Source organism: Chelmon rostratus, chromosome 1 (assembly GCF_017976325.1).
Source record: "Chelmon rostratus isolate fCheRos1 chromosome 1, fCheRos1.pri, whole genome shotgun sequence".
Lineage (NCBI taxonomy): Eukaryota > Metazoa > Chordata > Actinopteri > Chaetodontiformes > Chaetodontidae > Chelmon > Chelmon rostratus.
In genome coordinates, this window is record NC_055658.1 from 31,723,726 (window position 1) to 31,743,567 (window position 19,842).

Here is a 19,842-nt window from a genome sequence, read left to right on the forward strand (position 1 = left end):
ATGAGAACATTATAGAATAACTGACTTATCGAAGATAAAACAACGAGTTTTAAACAAACAATGAGAAACAAGAAGAGGCCCCATCCACCACCACAAGCAAAAACGTGTGTGTGTGTGTGTGTGTGTGTGTGAGTAAGAGACACCACCCTCACGTTACCTGCTGCTCCAGATGGACGGATGTGATGAATGTGCTAATATCTGGAGCAGTGACACACAAGGATACCCCCCCGCCACAGCACACACACTCAACCCATGCAGAATGATCACACCTTCCCCAGCTTCCCCCGGGGCTTCCCCCCCTGTTGAGAACTATCCTCATAAACTGACTGAATTTTCAAAAATTGTGCTAATACTGACTGTTCTGAGTCAAGCGAGCCAAGGGCAGGAAACGGGCCAGATCTGACCTCCGCGCTCTCAAATTGACTTCTTCCACCAATAGCGCGGTGCTACGTGTAGCCTAGATATCGCTCTTTCCTGCTTGTAACATATGGAACAGCCCGAGGGGAAGTGAAGGGGACTAAGGGGGTCGCGCTGCCAAAATGGAACTGGGCCATTGTTAAAGCGCTGCCTTCACCAAGCCCGGCCACTTTGTGAAAAAACTTACAGTCTTCGCTTCTCAACACCAGCTTCTCCACAGGAAGTCGTGTCGGGTGGATGAGATGGGGACAGAGGACAACGTTAGACATGTGACAAACATCATGTAGCAACGCAAACACAAAAACACAGACAGGAAGCAGAGAGGGGAATGCATTATGACCTGATACGTGTTCTGTTTTCACTGCTGCAAACCGACGAGCACGAGTCCCGCTGCTGGGCCACAACATTTCACTTTTATCTTTATGAGACTGGACACCTGCGCTCTGACTCCAAACAGCAGCACGGAGGCTTCAAAATACTTCTATCCTGGTATTCTATCTTCTATTAAACACGTTTTGTTACAGGAGTCAAATTGATGTGAAAAGTATGTAATTGCCTATTAGACTAATTAGCACAGGGCCTCGTTTAGCTTCTCTGACCTTATTACCATTTCTTGCAGCTACCTAAAGTCACGTATCACAAAAGGGGACATTGCTATGCAGTGAACTTCTCTCAGCCATGTGGATTATATGTGCCATAACTTTTGCATAACAGCGTTTACACACGTTCTGTATTTGTACAGACGACACCTGAAAGCATCACATCCACAAGAGTCTGGACGTAAATCAAACAGCGACCATTCATTCAAAGACATGCTGCTCCTTTAACGGCACTGGAGGATGAAGACACACATGCAGGATAGTGACAACAAAGTTTCTGTTGAAGATGAACAGCCACAGCGTCACTACAGTCACAACATTTTACCCTCATTAATGTCTGTACAAAACCTCACAGCAATGGATCCAAAAGCAGCGGAGGTATTTCAGTGTGGCTGCGCTGAAACCGCTCGCACGACATCCCTCCAGTCACGTCACATGGAAATTAGAAGTGAACATGCTTCTTGTGAGAAGTTTTTAAAGACAGACTGAAGAAAGAAACGTAGTAATGATGACTGGGATGACCTGCTGTGCAGCACTTATGTAATGAAGAGGTTTACTGCTGACTTCAAAACGGACACAATCCACAGTCCTCTTGTTCGTGTTGAGCTCATTTGTGTGAGCGTGCGTGTTCATTTCCCTCCTGAAGGGGTCATTTGCTGCTCCCACTTTTTTTTCCACAATTTACAGACATTTCAAAGGCGAACAATTCACTGATTTATCCGAAATATAACCAACCCATTAATCAGTAATTAAAATAATCTATTTTGTTAAATAGACTCATTATACATGCAGCCACTGGGTGACATCATTAGAGAGCACAATGTGCGTTTCCATAGTTATGCAGATGACACACAACTGTACATCTGTGCTGAACCAGATGAAGCTGCAGCTACAGACTCCACTACTAACTGTCTGCTGGCAATAAATCAATGGATGAGCAACAATTTACTGTAATTAAATGAGGAGAAAAATTAAATTCTACTAGTCGGCCCAAAAACAAAAATAGAAATGGAAAATTAACTCCCTGGATTAAATCTGAGGTTAAATCTTGGTGCTATCCTAGATTCAGATCTAACATTCAAGTTCCACATCAAGTAGATGAAATCAAAAACAGGCTGAAAAACTGATTCATGCTTTTATTTCAGGCCGACTCGATTACTAAAACGCATTATTTACTGACCTCCCCCCCAAAAAAACACTGAGAGACTTCAGCTGATTTAAAACTCTGCAGCTCCACTATGAACCAGAACCACGAGGAGAGTCCAGGTTTAGCTGCTCTGTACTGGCTTCCTTTAAGGTCCTCCTGCTTGTATACAAAGTCCTTAATGGACTGGGACCAAGCTATATTACTAACTCACTCGAAAAAAAACTACCTGCAGGGAAGCAGCTCGCTGAATATTTTCAAAAGAAAGCCGAAAACTGATCTTACATTATTATTTCATTTTATTTAAATCTGATTTTATGTCCATTCTGTCTTTTCTATGTGAAACACTCACTTGGTGAATGTGATTTCTCTCTTGTAAAGCACTTTGAGCTGCAATTCCTGTATGAAAGGTGCTATACAAATAAAGTTTGTCATTATCATTATTATAAATGGCTGCTTTAAAGATCACAAAAAGGAAAATTGCAGAAGATAAAAGCTTTAAAGCATGCGGGAACGAGCTGAGTGCAGTGGAAGTTAGACACAAAAACCAACAGGCACATCCTGTAAATGTACCACAAATGCCCCCCCCCACACACACGTAAGGAATGTTAGCACGTGTCCCTCGTCGGCCTTCATTTCAGCGCAGGAACAACGCTCGCTCTCCGTCAGCTGAGCAGGTTGAGAGGAAAGTGATGCAGTGCTATTGATATCTGTGGTGGGAGACCTCGCCTTCACCACGCCCACACATCGCATGACTCCCTGCTTCTCTCCACCACACACCGGCTCACGCATACAGGGTCGCGTTCATCGGCATGCATGCACACGCTGCCTTTATTTATAGAAGCTCGAACGCACACACACACACACACACACAGACTGACTCGGCTGTGCTGGGTTACATAACGGTGGCCTACTAAAGCAGCGCGGCACGTGACCTGCGTGAGATGATGTTGAACTCTGCTGAGGGTTAGGCCTGCCATCCTCTTGCTCCATCTCTCTCTCAAACACACACACACACACACGCACACACACACACCCCTCCCCCGACTCAGACTGACATCACTGCAGGCCTCAAGGCTGCTCTCATCAGCCGGTTGCTAGGCAACCCTTTCGTCCACAGGCACAACCAACGCACATTTAATCTGGGAGGCTAAGAGACAGGGATAAAAAAAAGAAGACAGAAAAAAACCCCACAAATGTCCAAAGGAGAAAATCTGATGTTACCACTGGTGCTGAGGCTGACTCCAACATGCTGAGGAAGAAAGGGCAAAAAGAGAGAGAAAGGGGGGAGATTGTGCAGCAGAATGAGAGAGCGAAGGACGGAGGGAGAGAGGGAGAGAGAGGGGGAGCATGTGTGAATCTAGGCCATCTTCTGTGCATCTCTGTCGCCATCTGTTTGATGGTCTCAGAAGCAGGACCACCTTTACCCTCCGCAGGCCTCTTCACATGACGAGGTGCCCCCTTCACGTAGCTTCACGAGCTGCCTACAACCTCATCTGCCGCGGTGGCGCCTGAACCCTCTCCCCAAATGCAACACGAAACCCCCTCTGAGCACGGAGGCAGATAATCTGCGACCCCGGAGGCAAAAGTGTGTGCGGTTTAAACTCCATCTGACATGAGAAACATACACACAAAGCCCTCAGAGCGACAAACGCAAAGACCAGAATACAAACAACTCGCTGATTTTAACCGGATGCTCAGTGCCGCTTTAGAGATTGTACAGACACACAGAATCTGGATTTGAACACAGCGGACCACTGAAAGCTCCGGCTGGGGGGTGATGGAAAGCGAGCGTTTCCAATATGTGTCCAGGTCGCAAACATTCTCATATAAAGCCAAACAGTCCACTAAAATATGTTTCTGAAAACAACTGAGGTGAGAAACAGAATCTTGGTTCATATTTTATTACCGCGCCTCGTTTGACCTGATCTCCTTCTGCTCCACCGTGCTGGACGCACCTGAGGGCTGAATGCTGCCGCCCCATCAGGGCAGGATGACGTCTGGTTGTTTGATCCCAAAGTGAACCGGTTACTGAACTGAACTACGAGAATCAAGCCCATCAACGTTCCTTCAAACAACAACAGTGCAGCCATGAGATTGTGCCACTCAGGATCGGTAGGAAAAGATCCGCAGTAAACACCAACTACAGACCTGTAAATTACATTTACTTTATATGAGTCTCAGCCGTGTACGATTGTATATACAGCTGGGGACAACTATGATGAGTTTTGCTTAAATGTGGGCAGGAATATTGAAATAGTAAACCAAGTTTGAGATTTCTACTCCAACCTAATGCCTCATAAAAGAAGGAAAGTCTGTGGGTGTAGCTCTGGCACTGGGAAATTAAACCACCATCCATTACTGCAATTTCAGGTAGTCGTTTGCAGACGTGTTCTCATCATAGCGACGCAGTGAAAGAATCACAGGTCAGTCTGGCTCCATCCAACTAATTCTTGAAAGTAAAGTAAAAATCATCCACAGAGTTTTCCAACAGCTGAAAATATGTTTAACGACCTGCTCAGCTTTAAATGAGGCTACAAATCAGGGTTCATACAAGACCTTTGTTTACATGGTAATTCCAGCAGAAGTCAACTCAAATCTTAATGAATTTTCTACCCTATTCACACTTAATCACTTCCTGCATCTTCTGATTGGATGGTGTTCCAACATCAAGAACACCCAGGTGTAAATTCATCCAGGAAGCCTTTGAGATGCATTCTAGCCAGATGTTAAAATGTGTGCATCAGTCTCTCTAAGCTGTGTACATACGTTTGTCTCCTCTCTGGTGTAACTGCGTCAGTAAGCTGAGTCTTCACTGCTGGCAGCTGAAGTGACACTGACATTAAACCAAAGTAAGCCATCTTTTTCTAATTCATGCTTCCAATTTCAACACATGCGTATGCAGATATAGGAGGTGTAAACATAGCACGGCATGCCATCTACATGACCATAGGCCTAAAGTGCTGTTGTAACTTTGACCATTAAATGATCTGCTGCCAGGAAACCAAGACAGATGTTTTCAGATGTGTGTTGTTGCCAACAGGGATGCACATATGTGACTAAATGTAAATGAAAGTCAATCACATCTGGATTTCAGAGGTGTGATATGAGACACTTGAACCATAGCGCAGCATCAGACTATAAACTGGATTGTCAGCATTAAAATGCAGAAGGCAGAACTTTTTGGCATGAACCTGAATTTGCTGAAATCTTCTCTACAATATGCAGAATACCTTTTTCTCCATTCAAACTAATATGACCTGTGTAGATCCTCATGGTTCAATCTTTGGGCCTCTTTAATTAAACATTAACATGCCATTCTCAAGCCAAACTTTACAATTCAACTATCATACTGTATGCAGATGATACTCAAGTTTATACTGCTCTTTAACTGACGAGGAATGCCAAAGATGTGCTGCGTATTACACTTATATACTTAAGTATTTATTAATCAGGTGTTATGCTAGACACCCATTTAAATCCATGTACAAAAACAGTTCACCCCTCCATGTTTCTGCTGTTAATATATATCATACATGTACTTTTATATGCTACTTCTTGGTCTCTTGTTGACAGCCATGGTAATGAGCCAACCTTCTAGATGTGCTGTTTCAGTGAATTGGACACTTGAGTACAGAAATGCTCATTTCAAAAGTCAACTGATGTGTACAGGTATAGATTGGTTCAATGAGCATTGCTGTGTTTGTCTCCATGCTTTAGAGTCAGTAGAGACATACGGAGGTGTTTTTCTTGTTAATGACCTTCTAGGGTATTCAGAGGTCCATTCCTGTCCCCCATGGTTTATTTTTATTTTCCTTTGGAATTTATATATTTTCATACAAAGCACATCAGGTTTCCTTGCGTATAAAATGTGCTATATGTGCATAATGTTTGGCTTGACTATGACTGCTCTGTGGTTTTAACATCTGTGAATTCCCAGCAGCATTTTGCTGCTTCTGTTGGCACATTCTTATGCAATTCAAGAGGCCAATTGGTTTTCCCCTAGAAACCTTAAAAACAATCCAACACATCCAGCATGTAATTGTCATTGGGAAGCTGACGTAAAAGAGTTTTCCCAATTTGCAGCTGGATATCTGCAATAAATCTGACATGAGTCACATGATCTCAAAACTGCAATAAAAGAGGTTAACAATGTCTGCTTTCTAGAAGGCATCACGATGCAAAACAATCTTCTCAGCACAGGAAATCATTGCAAACGCATGGCTTGGGGGGAATAAACAGTTTACTTTGAGAGGCTGCCAGCTTCATGCACCTGATACTTTACATCATAAAGCTTCTAACAGCACAAAGAGACAACCAGAGAAGACTTCACTTTACAGGCAAAGCAACTTTCTGCAAAAAAAAAAAAGCAAAAAGAAGCCTGATGCCGCAGTTCACTGTGAGGTTAAACATATGGTAAAGTCATTAAAGAAAGCTGATTCATTATGCGTTGTGTATATTAGATTCTGCCACTACTTCTGTGCCAATCTTAACATCTTAACATATAGTCACATTAAAATGAAGTCAGTATCATGTCTAGGATTATCTTAAATACTCAAATGGGCTACAGCAGTTTCCATTTTTCCTCACGAGTATGCAGCTTTATTTTAAAGTGCTTCAAATCAAATCTACACGATAGGAGCGGCATATAGTTCAAGTATGAAGTTTCTATCTTTCTTAAGTAATTGTGTCAGAAGAATGCATCAACCAGCCGACAGACAGGCAGACACTAACATGACAACTCATTTCCTAAAAACCATGTGGCATGGCAGCGATGGATAGAAGTTAACACATGACTGTAGGAACAGGGTTTTGGTGTGACTTGGTAGCAGCCGGTGGAACCTACCTGTGAAGATGAGAGACACAGAGGGCATGAAGAAAGAAGAGGTGAAGGAACTACGGGAGACTGGAGAAAATGGAGATGAAGATGAGGAGGCATGAGCTGAAAATGAAATGAGTACAAGGTGTAAAGGTCAACAGACATGACTTTGAAATGCAGAGGATGGAAATGAAGGTAACATGTCAGTATGTGGCGTGAAGCGTGAAGGAGGATACACAAGCAGCTGCGTGGCATCTCGCTGTAATTACCACAAATGGATGTCACTGTGTTGATCTAACGGTGTTTATTAGATCAGGAGGCCCAGAGGAATCAACTCTTTCCCCCTGCGCTCTACACCTCTCTGATGAGCGATGGGACCATTCATACAAAATGCATGTGAGCAGTGAATTATTTATTGTGCTTTTTATTTCCTTCTCATACGGGGGAGATGTGAGTTTAAAAAACCATGAGCTGAGCTGGTTCAGGTGCAGGGTCCATCAAAACGTTGTCCCTGTTACTGCAAATTTAAATCCTGCATGTCCTGAATGATCTAAAACATGGCTACTTACGAAATCAGTCTTGTTATACCAAACGGTCTATATCTATCAAACTAAACAGCGTTCACGCTCATTGTTACTGCCAGTAGTGACTGCTGAGCTGCTCCTTTGTGCTTCCATCTAAGTAAACATTCAGCAGATATGTTACAGAAATAAATAAATGAATGGCGGTCAATGAAAAAGTGAGCAGGATGATGAATGATGTCTGCACATGTGCCACATTATAAATGGAGGATTCAACTCCCTCATCATATTTTCATGTTGAAAACTTAGACAAACCTCACAAACTGCTAACAACAATGTTTCAGTATTATCCTCCACTACTTCTGCCAAGCATTGTGAACAGAAATAATCAACATGTTTGAATGAAGTTAGTAGCTGCTCACAGGTGCTGAATAGAGCAAAATTTGTGCAAGTCACCACAATATGAAGCCTCTGAAGTACCCTGCTTCTACAAAACCTACAAGCACACCCCTGCAGCCTCATACATACGTCACACACAACTCAACACAACAGGCTGGCCCGGACCTCCGAACCTTCGGTTGAAGCTATGACCAACAAGACACAACTGACCAACAGAGGACGGAACAAAATAACCTGTCACACAAACCCAAGCTTGTAAGCATAATCAATGACGAGCGAGCAGTGGATCATGAAAACAGTCGACAGCTTCCTTTGTGCAGAAATAAAACCCAAACTATGTGCATGGCTAGATGTCAAGGAGGAAGTGAGAAAATGTTTGGCTTCATCTGGGTGATACAGTGGGTGGTTGGGAGGCATTACAGCACACATCAAAATAAGAAAAACTGAGTCATTAAGGATTGACTTGCCACGTACCTTGTTCCGAAGGGCCCCCTGGTCCCCGTGGGGGAGTCGAGGCTCTCTCCTGGTTTGGGTGGTCGGTCGCGATTCATTTGCTGCAGAATGGAGCTCAGCTCTGTGATAACGGTGTTCTTGGTGTCTGGTGTGGATGGGGGGCTGCGCAGCTCAGGGGGCTGATCACCCCACAGCTTGGATGTCCTTTGAGTAGGAGTCCTAGGAGCTTCAGAGGATGAAGGGGGAGGGGGAGGGGCCTGAGGCGGTGACCCATAGGACTCCGGGGGCTCTTCAATGAGAGCGTCATGATAAAGCGATGTTCTGTTGATCACAGACTTGCCCTTGGGTTTGGGTGGCACAGGGGGACGATCCACCAGGAAGGCATGCCCGTCTGCAGTGGCGTAGAGGCTCTCCAGCGTGCTGTCGCAGAAGCCTCCCTCTGATGAAAGGGTGGAGATGCTGGAAACGGTGCTGGTGGTCTCCATGTGCTGAGGATCCCCGCTACTGCGGCTGTCGACCTCTTCTATGCCCGAGTCACCCACCCCGGACTCCTGGTCAGGTGGAGGAGGAGGATATGAAGGGGGCATGCTGTTTGCCACCCGTTTGTGGTGATCAGTGACAGGTGGTGGAGCGTGAGCGTGGTATGGGGGTAGAGGAGGCGCCCCATTCCTTCTCTGTTGCTGAAGCATCTCTGCAATGGCACTAGCCTGGTCATCGGGAATGTCAATACTGTTGGCAAACTCCAGTGGTGGGGGGAGTGGCTCTGAGAAGTCAAAGTCCTCATCAATGTCGACTGAGGCCAGAGGAGGAGGAGGGATGCGGAAGGGAAGCTTTACTGGTTCATCCATGGACTCGCCCAAGGGGATGCTCCTCCTACGTGACGAGGGAGGCTGAGGATTGGCGGACAGTGTTGGAGCTTTGAGGGGGTCGGGTTGGTTGGGGTCCTTCAGCTCAGATGGCCTGTTGCTGTCCTGCCCCTCCACCTCTTGGTTGTTCAGCTTGTTGCTTGCGTCTGTGGTGTGTACCATCAGCAGCCCAGCTGACTTTGGCTGTGATGTGTCTGCCACGTCCGCTGGCGCACTTTTCCTCTCCTCAACTGCCGGATGCTGCCTTTCCTCCCGTGCACCATCAGACTCATACTTCTGCTCCGTCATCTGCCTCCGCAGGCCACCTCGACCAGGCCGCCCCATGGTGGCGGTGGAGATTGCAGCAAAACTTGTCTCGATGCCAGAGCGTAGTTTGGTGTCAATAAACAGCGGTTGATTGAGGTCTGGTTTGTGGCTTGGCTGAATTGGGAGGGACTGGGCTTCATGCTTGGGGGGTTGCTGAACCTGAGGAGGATTTTGTGGTTGATTCTGAGGATGGTTTTGTTGCTCCTTCATGGCCCGGTCACGAGCTGCCAGGGCCAGAGCTAATGGAGAATTAGGGTCCAAGGGCTTGCCGGTGACTGGATGGAGGTAGGTCCCATTGGCCCTGTAGTGGCTCTTAGGAGGACTGGCTGGGAGACTAACAGGACTGTCCAGGTTGGGACACTGGCCTGTTCTGGTGTTTAAAGGCTCCCGCACCACTATGGGCTCAGGAGTGTTGAAATCTGTCATGTTGCCACTTCCACCCCCAACAGGGGGCCCAAGCTTTGCTGCAGGAGGGGGAGCCAATATCCTTCGAAGCCGCTCATCGCTACTGAACATGCCTTCGTCGATGGACTTTGACTGGCGAAGGCGAGGGGTTGGAGTGGGACTACTGAAGTCATCATCCCCCATGTCTATTGACTGGAAGGCAATTGAGTGCTTTTTTGCCTCTAGCCTCTTCTCCCGGTCCCGTACTGCCCCGGCAATAGCTGCCGCAAATGGATTGTTTAAAGACAGAGGGTCTTCAGGACGCAAACCCCCGCTTCCACCAACAGTTGGTGTGAGAGGTGGGTGTTCAGGGGTGGTGGGCTCGATCTCCATACTGCTACCCTGGCTGCTCTTGCCACTGCTGCTGGTGGAGGGCTCTTTAACGATGATAGTGGGGATGGGGATGGAGGAGCACGTTCGTTCTACAGGCGTAGTGGGCATGGAAACTGGGCCCGAGGGGCTTGCTGGCATGTGACATGTTTTCTCGGGACTGTCCTCCACATTGGGCTGCTTTACTAGCATGCCCTTCCTTCTAGCTGGTTTTGCCGGCACATACAGCGTCTTATTGCCGACCTCAGAGTAAGGGTTCTCCGGCACTGGCGTACGCCCTCGAGTGCGCGTGCTCTCAAACTGCTCCGAGCTCTGGCGGAAATAGCCACGCCTTAACGTACCGACGTCGGTGGTTCGGCTGATGGTCGTCACTGCATTGGGTGAGTTCTGGGTGAAGCTGGGCCGCGTGGTACCGTAGCTCTTGGGTGTAGGTCCAGCAGCGGAGTTGTAGGCAGGTGGCGATGGGGGTGAAATGGCCGGGGGAGGAGGGATGTCCTCTGAGGTGTCGGGCATAGAGAGGCTGCGGGAGAACTTGAGCAGGGGAGGTGTGAGGAATCCCTGTTTCTCATCCTCCGATGTACCTTGGAGAAATGGAGCAGAAAGAAGAACTATATGAGGACCGGAAGGTGACAATCCCTATTTTATATTTCCAGCATGGCCTCCTCTTTCCACAGGAACTGTCTCATTTATTGACGTCAGCTCTTATTTATCCAAGCAGGGGATTCCTGAAATTTGTGAGAGGTCACATTGGAACTTTCTGAGTTCTGATCAATAACAACACCAACTGAAATCTCGTAAACAGAAATAAGAGTAAACATTTATATGTCGGGCCACGTGTTATTCAGAAGAGTAGCCTTGCACAGATTTACAGTTCAGTTTTATTTTGTTGTTCAGACACGTAGATACAATAAAGCAACCTTCAGGGTTTCTAGAGGTGAGTAGATGGCTATTCAGCTTGCAGCTGGCATTCAGGGATTCATCAACCAGGGAAAGTTTGCAGAGGATGCTTGTTCACTTCAGTAGGATCAATTTGTACAGTTGCACAGTTTTTTTAAAAGGAGGTGCTTTGCTCAGGGGCACTTAGTCAGTGATTGACACTATTTACATCTCAGAGTAGAGCGTTTCCCATGCGTCACGTTTTCCAGAGTGTCATCAAACCACAACATGCTAAAAGTGCTTTCAATGCAATTATTGCGGAAAAAAAAACATTCATTTTTTTTTTGTTATAATAATGATGGCATTGCATATCAAAAGCGCTGTGAGTAATATTAGCCCGCATGACGTCCCTCCAGTTCAGCAGTGAGAATGAGGTTTCAGCATATGCTTAATGACCTCCAATATTATCGCCTGAAAGCACACTTTGCTGACTGGATCATTCTAATTTATCTATAATTAGCTTTAATATTGCTTGAGCACACAGAGCAAGTCCTCTGAGCATTAATAGAATATTACGACAAGCTAAAAGCACAAGGTAGTGGACTCAACTCAAGCTGACACACACACACACACGCACACACACACACACACACACACACACACACACACACACACACACACACACACAGACTCACAGACTACATAGACATCATACCTATGGACTTTTGCTTTTTCATTGTGCCCTTCTCAGGTATCCCCAGGAAGGCCCCCGGCACAGTGGGTGGCACCACTGCTACTCCCTGGCGGTCGTGATACATGGACTGCAAACCAGAGTGTTGTTAATGATGTGATGTGATATTTTTCATTAGAAATAACAGAATGAAATGAAAAGAAGTGTGTTTAGGGACTTCATTTGTGGATCTGAACACACATTTAAAATGAATAAGATGCACTAAAAACCAAAACAAGACCCTCAAAATTACAAAGTAACACTTTAATATACTCAGACTTTAAAGAAGTGAAGTATTTAACAGATATTTCAATGGATGCTCCACCATTGAATCTGTTTTTCTCTGTCGGGCGAGTTCGGCTTTATTCGCTTACATTCATGTCAGCCGCTGTAACCAAACAGCGACTGGATGGGCGCGGTTTGATGGTGGCGATCTTCATATCAACAGGCGAGGTCTTCTGGGCGTGCGTCATCTCTTCAACTTTGTCTGTAAGGTGAATTGAACCGCGATGAGCGACACGAGCAATGAGGGCGGGACTTGACTTGCAAAGCCTTAGTAAGGTTCTAACGGGCCAAACACAAGCTAATCATTCACAGTGACCCTTCCCTGTGTTTCCACACTGAGTTGCGGATGAAACTGAAACAAAAAACATTGAAACATATTTTTTTGAGGGGGGGAGGAGGGGGGCACAGGAGGACTTTGATGAAATGTGTCGGGTGTGTCCAGCCTCACAAGCCGTGCAAGCTCTTTCCAAACAGCCGACTCAGCAGCATCATCCAACTCTCTGGGCCGTTCCCTCATTAAATGTGAAACGAGCAATGAATGTGAAGTCTGTCAAGTTTGCCGTTATCTTTCTCACTCTTACTTTTTTGGAGCCCGCAACGCGAGAAAGGTGTCAACGGCAAATTTGGCAGAACTGAACTTCCCTCTGGCGTGTGATGATGCCGTCAGATAGAGTCCACCTAAAGGGTTTCGCTCAGAGAAGCTACATGCTAGCCCTGATCTAGCCTCCTTACTGTGCCGCCTCCCTGGCTAGCTCTGTCTAGGATGTAGAAAGCTTCCATGCATTAGGGGGAGTGATTACTTAGAGTGACTTGGAAAACAATCCTCTTCTTCTGCGCATCTACACACAGAGGAGAGGAGTGGGAGAGGGTAGAGGCAGGGAGGAGAGGAAAGTGGAGGAAAGGAGCGTCAATGACCTTAACTACAGTTAGAGCTAAAACACAAACACACACACACACAGAGAACACACACAGAAAACACACACACACAGAACAGAGAAAAAGCACATTTCCTCTCTCTCCGATCTGCCTCCCAACTGGATTACACTACAGCATATCAGACAACACGCAACACGGTTGCCCTGGAAACCTATCTGTGAGTGAAACATTTCCTGGAATAAACCTCCCCCTCCTCACGCACGCACACGCACACACACACACATACAGTGACACACACACAAGCCTGCAACACAGGAGAAAAAAAGAAGCACACATGAAGAAAGAGACATGACAGCAAACCTTTGCAGGTCAGGAAAAATGTGCAAACATTAACGAACAACAACAGTGTTTTTAATTTTTTTTTTAACATAGGAACACATGCACACACACACACACACACACACACACACACACACACACACGTGAAACGTTGTGTAATTCCTCATTAAAGGTCTGTTCTTTTGCATTTGAAGCTTGAAATTCTCCCAGAAAGTAAATTGTGTGGGCTCGCTCCTGCTCGTCTGGGTCTGCCTGCGTGACGGGTTTGGAAGCGCTCGGAGGTGAACTACACCTTTTAATCAAAAATCAATAATGGGACTACTCGGCATCCGCACGGTGCAACATCTAAACAGAGTCAAAAAGGAGAAACAGCAGTCTGTGGTTGTGGACAAGGGACAGAGGTGCTTGAACATCCTCCTATTCTTCATCACTACGACAGTAAACCATGCACCAACAACACTAAGGACACAATGAGGTTGAAAACAGCTGTAGTCAACACACACCGTAAATCATGCAAATACACTACGGGCAACACCATGTGGCTGCACTGAGAGCCGAACGTCAGACAAATTCTCATAGAAAGATTCAAATAAACCGTCAACATACACAACAGTGTTAGTGGGAGGGGGAGGAGGGGGTACGTGCCAATACTGGATCAGACTTAAACATGCGTCCAGTAACTTACCACCTTTCTTTTTCCTTAGAGTTGCTTTTAAAGAGGGGACAGAAAAACATTTCTGAGTCTTTTAAGCACACAAACACTCAATTCTTCTCCCAAGATGAACAAAAGATGAACATTTTGCTGTACTCAGTGTTTTTTGTAATCCTGTTAAATGTGTCCTACTGCAGAGGATGCATACGCTGCGTGTATCCCATAATTTGCATTCATATGAAAACACTAATGCACTTTAGACTTCGCAAAGCTACCAAGCAATAGCATTATTACTACAGATGCATAAAGTAAAGAATGAAATGCAAAGGTGTCAAATGAGCAGCTATATTAAAAACATGCTGACCAGGTGTGTTTCTCTGTCAGCACTTTTCTGTAATATGAGTCGAGTCCCTCTCCTGTCATTTACTCATTCATTCACCTTTCATCTCTCTGCCCGCTCTCTGCACACTCACAGGGCACAAAGCTGCAATTACTAATGATTGATCTGTGAGAGTACACAGTAAATCACAAGCTGCTATTCAAAACAAACCACCTGCAAGTGATGCTGTTTTTATGATTCATCTGTTTTTAATAACTATTCAACCTCTACAATAACAAGATAAAGAGAGAAATGTCCAGAATAACGTCTCGCAGCTCATGGTGACATCTTTAAATTGATTCAAATGCATTCAATTTGCAATAAAAGCAAAACTGACGTGACAAGGAAACCATATTTTCAACGCTGGAACACGTGAAAGCCAAAAGTATTGTTTCAGCAGTACAGTAGAGTTTCTGTCTGTGTTATATAAAAGAGATGAGCTGGATGAGATGGGCTTACTGTATAAACACAGACACATGCATATAATCCAGTGACAGTTTATCTCATTGATAGCAGCTTCGCTCTCTTTTCGCCGCGTCACGGCTGGATTATTCGACGCTAACAGAGGGGAACGCGTCTCTGCTGCCGCTTCACATTCAGTCACTCAAAGGCTGAAACGTGTGTCGGCTTTAATTGTGACGCAGCCACAGGGAATGTCAGGTGATTGTTTGCCAGCGTGGTTAGCAAGACAGAAGTCACTTCGTCCATTTTTTTTCCTCATCAGTTTTAATTCTGGAGGGGGGGGGTGTAATGGAAGAGTGAGGAGCAGCCTCACCGCCGACTCCTCTGACGCTGGAAACAGACCGGTTTCACTTCTGTTGCATTTCTGACGAAGCAGCTGCTCGAGGAGCTCTGGCTGTAGTATCAAACTGCACTTGCTGTTGCCACGGTAACCACGAGTGTTGCCAAATGAACCAGGATTGAAATCTCAAGCATTACACCTTCATCATGGTAGTAAAGTCGTGTCTTTAACGACAAACTGATCAGAGACGTCAGGATCCTGACCCGGGTACAGCACTCCCTCCCGTCTATCATACTTCCTCCCTTCCATGCTGCCTTCACTCCTCCTGCCGTCCCTCCTTCTACCCTTCCTCCTCTCCTCTCTCAGGCCGGTTCAGCAGCGATGTGGCCTCCCGAGCCTCTTTCTGCTCATGTGTCTCAGAAACGCTGACGGCTCCTTCTGTCAGGAGGTGTTGGGACAGCACAGCACTTTTAATACAACGCACAGAGGGTCCGCTGAGGTGGGGGCTCACCACACACAGATAGGAGAACAAAAAGCAACAGAAAGCAGAGACGACAACGTCGTGCTAATATCAGATTTTTGACTTATTTGCGCCTCGCAGCCGCAGCGTCAGCTCATGGGTGGAGGGTCTTTGGAGGCAAGAGTCATTCATGCATGATGGCAAAGGAGGACAGACATGAACGAGGGGGGAGGAAAAGCAAGAAAAAAGGAACAAAACTCTGTTGCAAGAGTCAAATTAAAGCAGCGTGATCAAATGATGGAAACTTAAATTCCATTAGCCTGAGCAGAAGCTTCATTCAGCCGGTGATAGCCGACGGATGTTGCAGCTGAGCGAAATGGATGGCGAAAGGCTCTGCAGCATTAACTGCTTACCTTTATCCACTATGGAGAGATTAAACGATCAATGAGAATAAAAAAGAGGAACAAATAAAGAGAGAGGTTCGGTTAGACACACACTTCAGGACGACACCGTGAGTCAAAGCCGAGCCGGGACGCTCTTACCGAGCTCCTCCAGTTCGGAGGTCATCGACTTGGAGCGCATGGACAGGGCTGTGGTGGGGGCTCGCTTTGGTGGGGGAGGAGCTGTGGGAGGCAGCGACATACATACATCACATTATGTTTCATTCAGCTACACAACAGCTTCACAGCTTCTCTCTTACAACCGTTTATATCGAAATATATCTGTTGCACAACTTTCTATATTAAGCAGGAAGAATAAGAGAATACTAGAGTACTACTACTGCTAATACTACAATAATAACAAGATTAACAATAATAATATATAGTAATACATTTCTCTCTGTTGTTGTATTCTTTTATCTTGTGAAGCACTTTGTGTTGTATTTTAAATGGATGAAAAGTGCTATATAAATAAAGTTTGATTGATAATACATATAGTAATACAACAGTATGTAGAAATATATTAAGACAAGGGATGAGATCAGATAAATGTTATTGATCCCACGACAGTAAGACTAAAAAGGAGACAAAGAATTAAATAAAAAATTAAATCAACTATATGTTTTTACATTATATACAAAAATAATACTGTCATGCGAAGGATGGCTCAGCTTCTCAATGGAGAAGTATTAATTGCACATAAGTAAGATATATTCTATAGAAATAATAATAATAGTAAAAGCACTAATTATACACTTAATTTTGTTTGTTTCACTGGTTTAATTTAGTTTAATTTTGTCTATGAATTCATAGTTAATTAACTCAACAGTGGAGGAGAGTTTGGGCCACATTTATTATGAATTAAGCTTTAAATTGAGACGACGTCAGCAGAAATAACAGAGTCCTCCTCTCACAAATGAAAAGTTGAATTGATGATGAATAACAGGGCCTGTGCTGCAGGCTCATGCTACAGAGTGAATACTGAAACAGAAATCACTGCATGTTAGCATCTCCCATCGTCCCATAACTGTCACTTATGGCCGCGACAGTCGCTGCTCACCAAAGTGTTGACGGGCAGTGATAGTGTGAGGTTTGGAAATCTTAAACACTGTACTTCTCACCATCTAGCATTGAACAAGCTCTAATTATGCTGCTTCATTCCCTCACAGAGACTTTGTGAGGGACGTCTGACATCCAGCAGCGAAGCACTTGAACTCGTGCTGCTGTGTTATTTCTGTTTGCGTTGTGAACATGGAGTAAGTTTCTCTCTGCCTCTGAGGGATGTTATTACATAACTCCTCATCAGTCAGCATGCTGCTTTACTGCAGTCTTCAGTATTTTAATACAGTTAGCAGATCCATACAGACCGCAGCTGGGTGCTGCTGCTCCACACCTGAAGCTCTCGATAATATTTCAGTTTATAATCCACATGTTAAACATCACTGTCAGCCCCCGTTTGCAGACTTTCTTGTTGTACCTTTTTTGCGTGCCGTGTCCTCGGGGTCCAGATTCCGGCTCACCGTCACCACCTTGATCAGGAGCCGGTTTCCTCCCTGGCGGATCATGTTGACCACCTGTCTGTGGCCCACCTTCACCACGTTCTCCTGGTTCACCTGCCATGAACACACACATCGGTCGAGTCATTGATGGCTGGAAAATCCTTCATGGCTTGCAGAAATGTTCACATTTTTAGAAAGCTGGGGCCTGCGGAGTGATCTGACACGTGTGACTGCTGTCAGCAGGTAGAGATGCAAAAGCTGTCCAGCAACATAGACCTCCATCATCATCACCGTCTCTGCAAACCACATTTAAACCATCATCCCGAACTTTCATGGCAATATAAAAACCAAACAAAACAAAAATAGAAATGACAGTTCCTCATTAACGTGCAGCAGATAAGACCCTCAAAGACCTCCTGACTGTCACTGTGAGCCTGCGGTGGCTTCATGCCGGGACTGATGCTATTTCCAGACAGCTCATGGATGTGACCGACCAATGACGTGGCACGAACTTGACCATTTGTCAGTGAGGGACTAACATTATATGTCAACATGAAAAAATCTTCCATTTCTCCCCCGTCACATGACGCCTGGTCAGGCGCTGGAACCCGTACCCAGCATCGCTGTTCAGCATGCAGGGTAGTCTAATAGACTGCTGTGGACAGCCCGTTCTCTCTCCCAACGCGTCAAATGACGTAGTATGAAGAGCAAGAAAAGGCCACTTTCACCCAAAACAGCAGGGTTCATGCCAACTAACCCTAACCAAGTAGCTTCGGTGGCTAATCTGAACCAAAACTGTGTCTCACATCCTTTACCGCATTTAATATTGTTGTCAGAAAGCTTTATTTTGAAAGTCTAACCAGATGTTGCACATTTATTATTGCAGACTTGACAGTGGCGTCGTGCAGGAGCTAAACTGACCACAGAGGGAAGTCAGAGCATCGCAGTCTGAAGCTTCGGCCGAGCGGAGTGACAGCGCCTTGGTTACAGGAATGCACACAGTACAGCATCACCAGGAGTCCCTGCACACCTGTGGTCCAGCCACACAGGTCCAGGTCAGACCTCCTCTCAGGTCATCTCTCCGTCTACCTGGTTGACCCTGCCCCTCCCACCTGCTCTTTACCACAAGGAAATGCCTCCTGTTGAGATCTGTCCACCTTAACCTGAGCAGAAATCTCATCAGCAAAGTCGCAATTTGACTGAAGTCCAAAAGCACATCGATCACTTCCTGTCTTTATTGGACAGCTGAGAGGCAACGTGGGGGAGAGAGGGGCATGTAAGACAACAGACCCCGCCTAGAATTGAGCCAGCAACACTGCAGTGCTCTGTTAAAGCTATTTCTTGTACACTAACTCAGCATGAATACATGCTACGTGCTTCATCGTATATTAATGAGGTGAAATTATGAATCAACAGAAAAATAATTGGCAACAATTCGATAGAAGATTTTTTGTCATTTTTCAAGCAAACTGACAAACTAGTTCCAGCTTTCACACTTTTCTTTGTCTTCTGTGGTAATAAACAGAACATCCTGGACTCTGGCTGGACGGGATACTGGGACACAGTTGAGACTTAAAGACAAACTATGAGGAGTTGTCGGATCCAGTTTGCAAAGAAAGTGGTCGAGCGAGCTTGAGAGAGACTACAGAGAGAGAGCTGCAGTGAATGAGGGAAATAAAATGACACGTCTGAAGCACAAATAAAGACGCTCTCACCGCCGCTCAACCCTGCGGGAAGGTGCCGCATTGCCGGATCCTGTGTGAATGCAGCTGAAGCTTCATCCACTGACACTCCTCTGTGTGTGTGTGTGTGTGTGTGTGTGTGTGTGTGTGCCTCAGCCCTGCCTTCGGTCAAACAGACTCGCAGACCTGCAGCTCTTTTTGGCGCAGGCGGAGAGGGATGTGACCTGGTCGCTCTGTGAGTCCCTGCAGGAAGAGGCTGCAGACCCACCACACACACTGCCAGCGGGTCATGAGTGATGGCTGAGACTTTAATATGAGTTACATATTGTTTTCTTCAGGAAAACCCTGCACAGTAAACCTTTCAACAGCTCAGTCTTGACAGTTCATCTCTCATTTGATCCATCCTGCAGGTAATGGCTCGCAGCTCTCAGTATACTTCAAGAAAAAATCTAGAATGAACCTGACCGTGGATATGCAAATACATATGGTGGTGGTTGGGGGTCAGCTCTTTCTTCCTGTCCTCCTGCCAATCTTCATAATCGCAGTATTCATGTTGGCGGCAGGAGAGGGAGCTGCGGCCGCTG

At 45.7% G+C, this 19,842-nt stretch overlaps 1 protein-coding gene across 2 annotated transcripts in view; it reads right to left on the minus strand.

Moving 5' to 3' along the window:
* The window catches only part of LOC121606397 (SH3 and multiple ankyrin repeat domains protein 2-like), a 198,406-nt gene that overhangs the window by 4,754 nt on the left and 173,810 nt on the right, over nucleotides 1-19,842 (minus strand). Inside the window, exons 17-22 of one of the 2 annotated variants that reach the window (XM_041936698.1) lie at nucleotides 17,555-17,690; nucleotides 16,180-16,260; nucleotides 16,051-16,059; nucleotides 12,279-12,391; nucleotides 11,890-11,995; nucleotides 8,374-10,879 (exon numbers count right to left, since the gene is read on the minus strand). In XM_041936698.1, the coding sequence (XP_041792632.1) occupies nucleotides 8,374-10,879; nucleotides 11,890-11,995; nucleotides 12,279-12,391; nucleotides 16,051-16,059; nucleotides 16,180-16,260; nucleotides 17,555-17,690 (2,951 nt within the window). The remainder of the gene's footprint in view (nucleotides 1-8,373; nucleotides 10,880-11,889; nucleotides 11,996-12,278; nucleotides 12,392-16,050; nucleotides 16,060-16,179; nucleotides 16,261-17,554; nucleotides 17,691-19,842) is intronic. The other variant, XM_041936707.1, reaches the window with a different exon arrangement.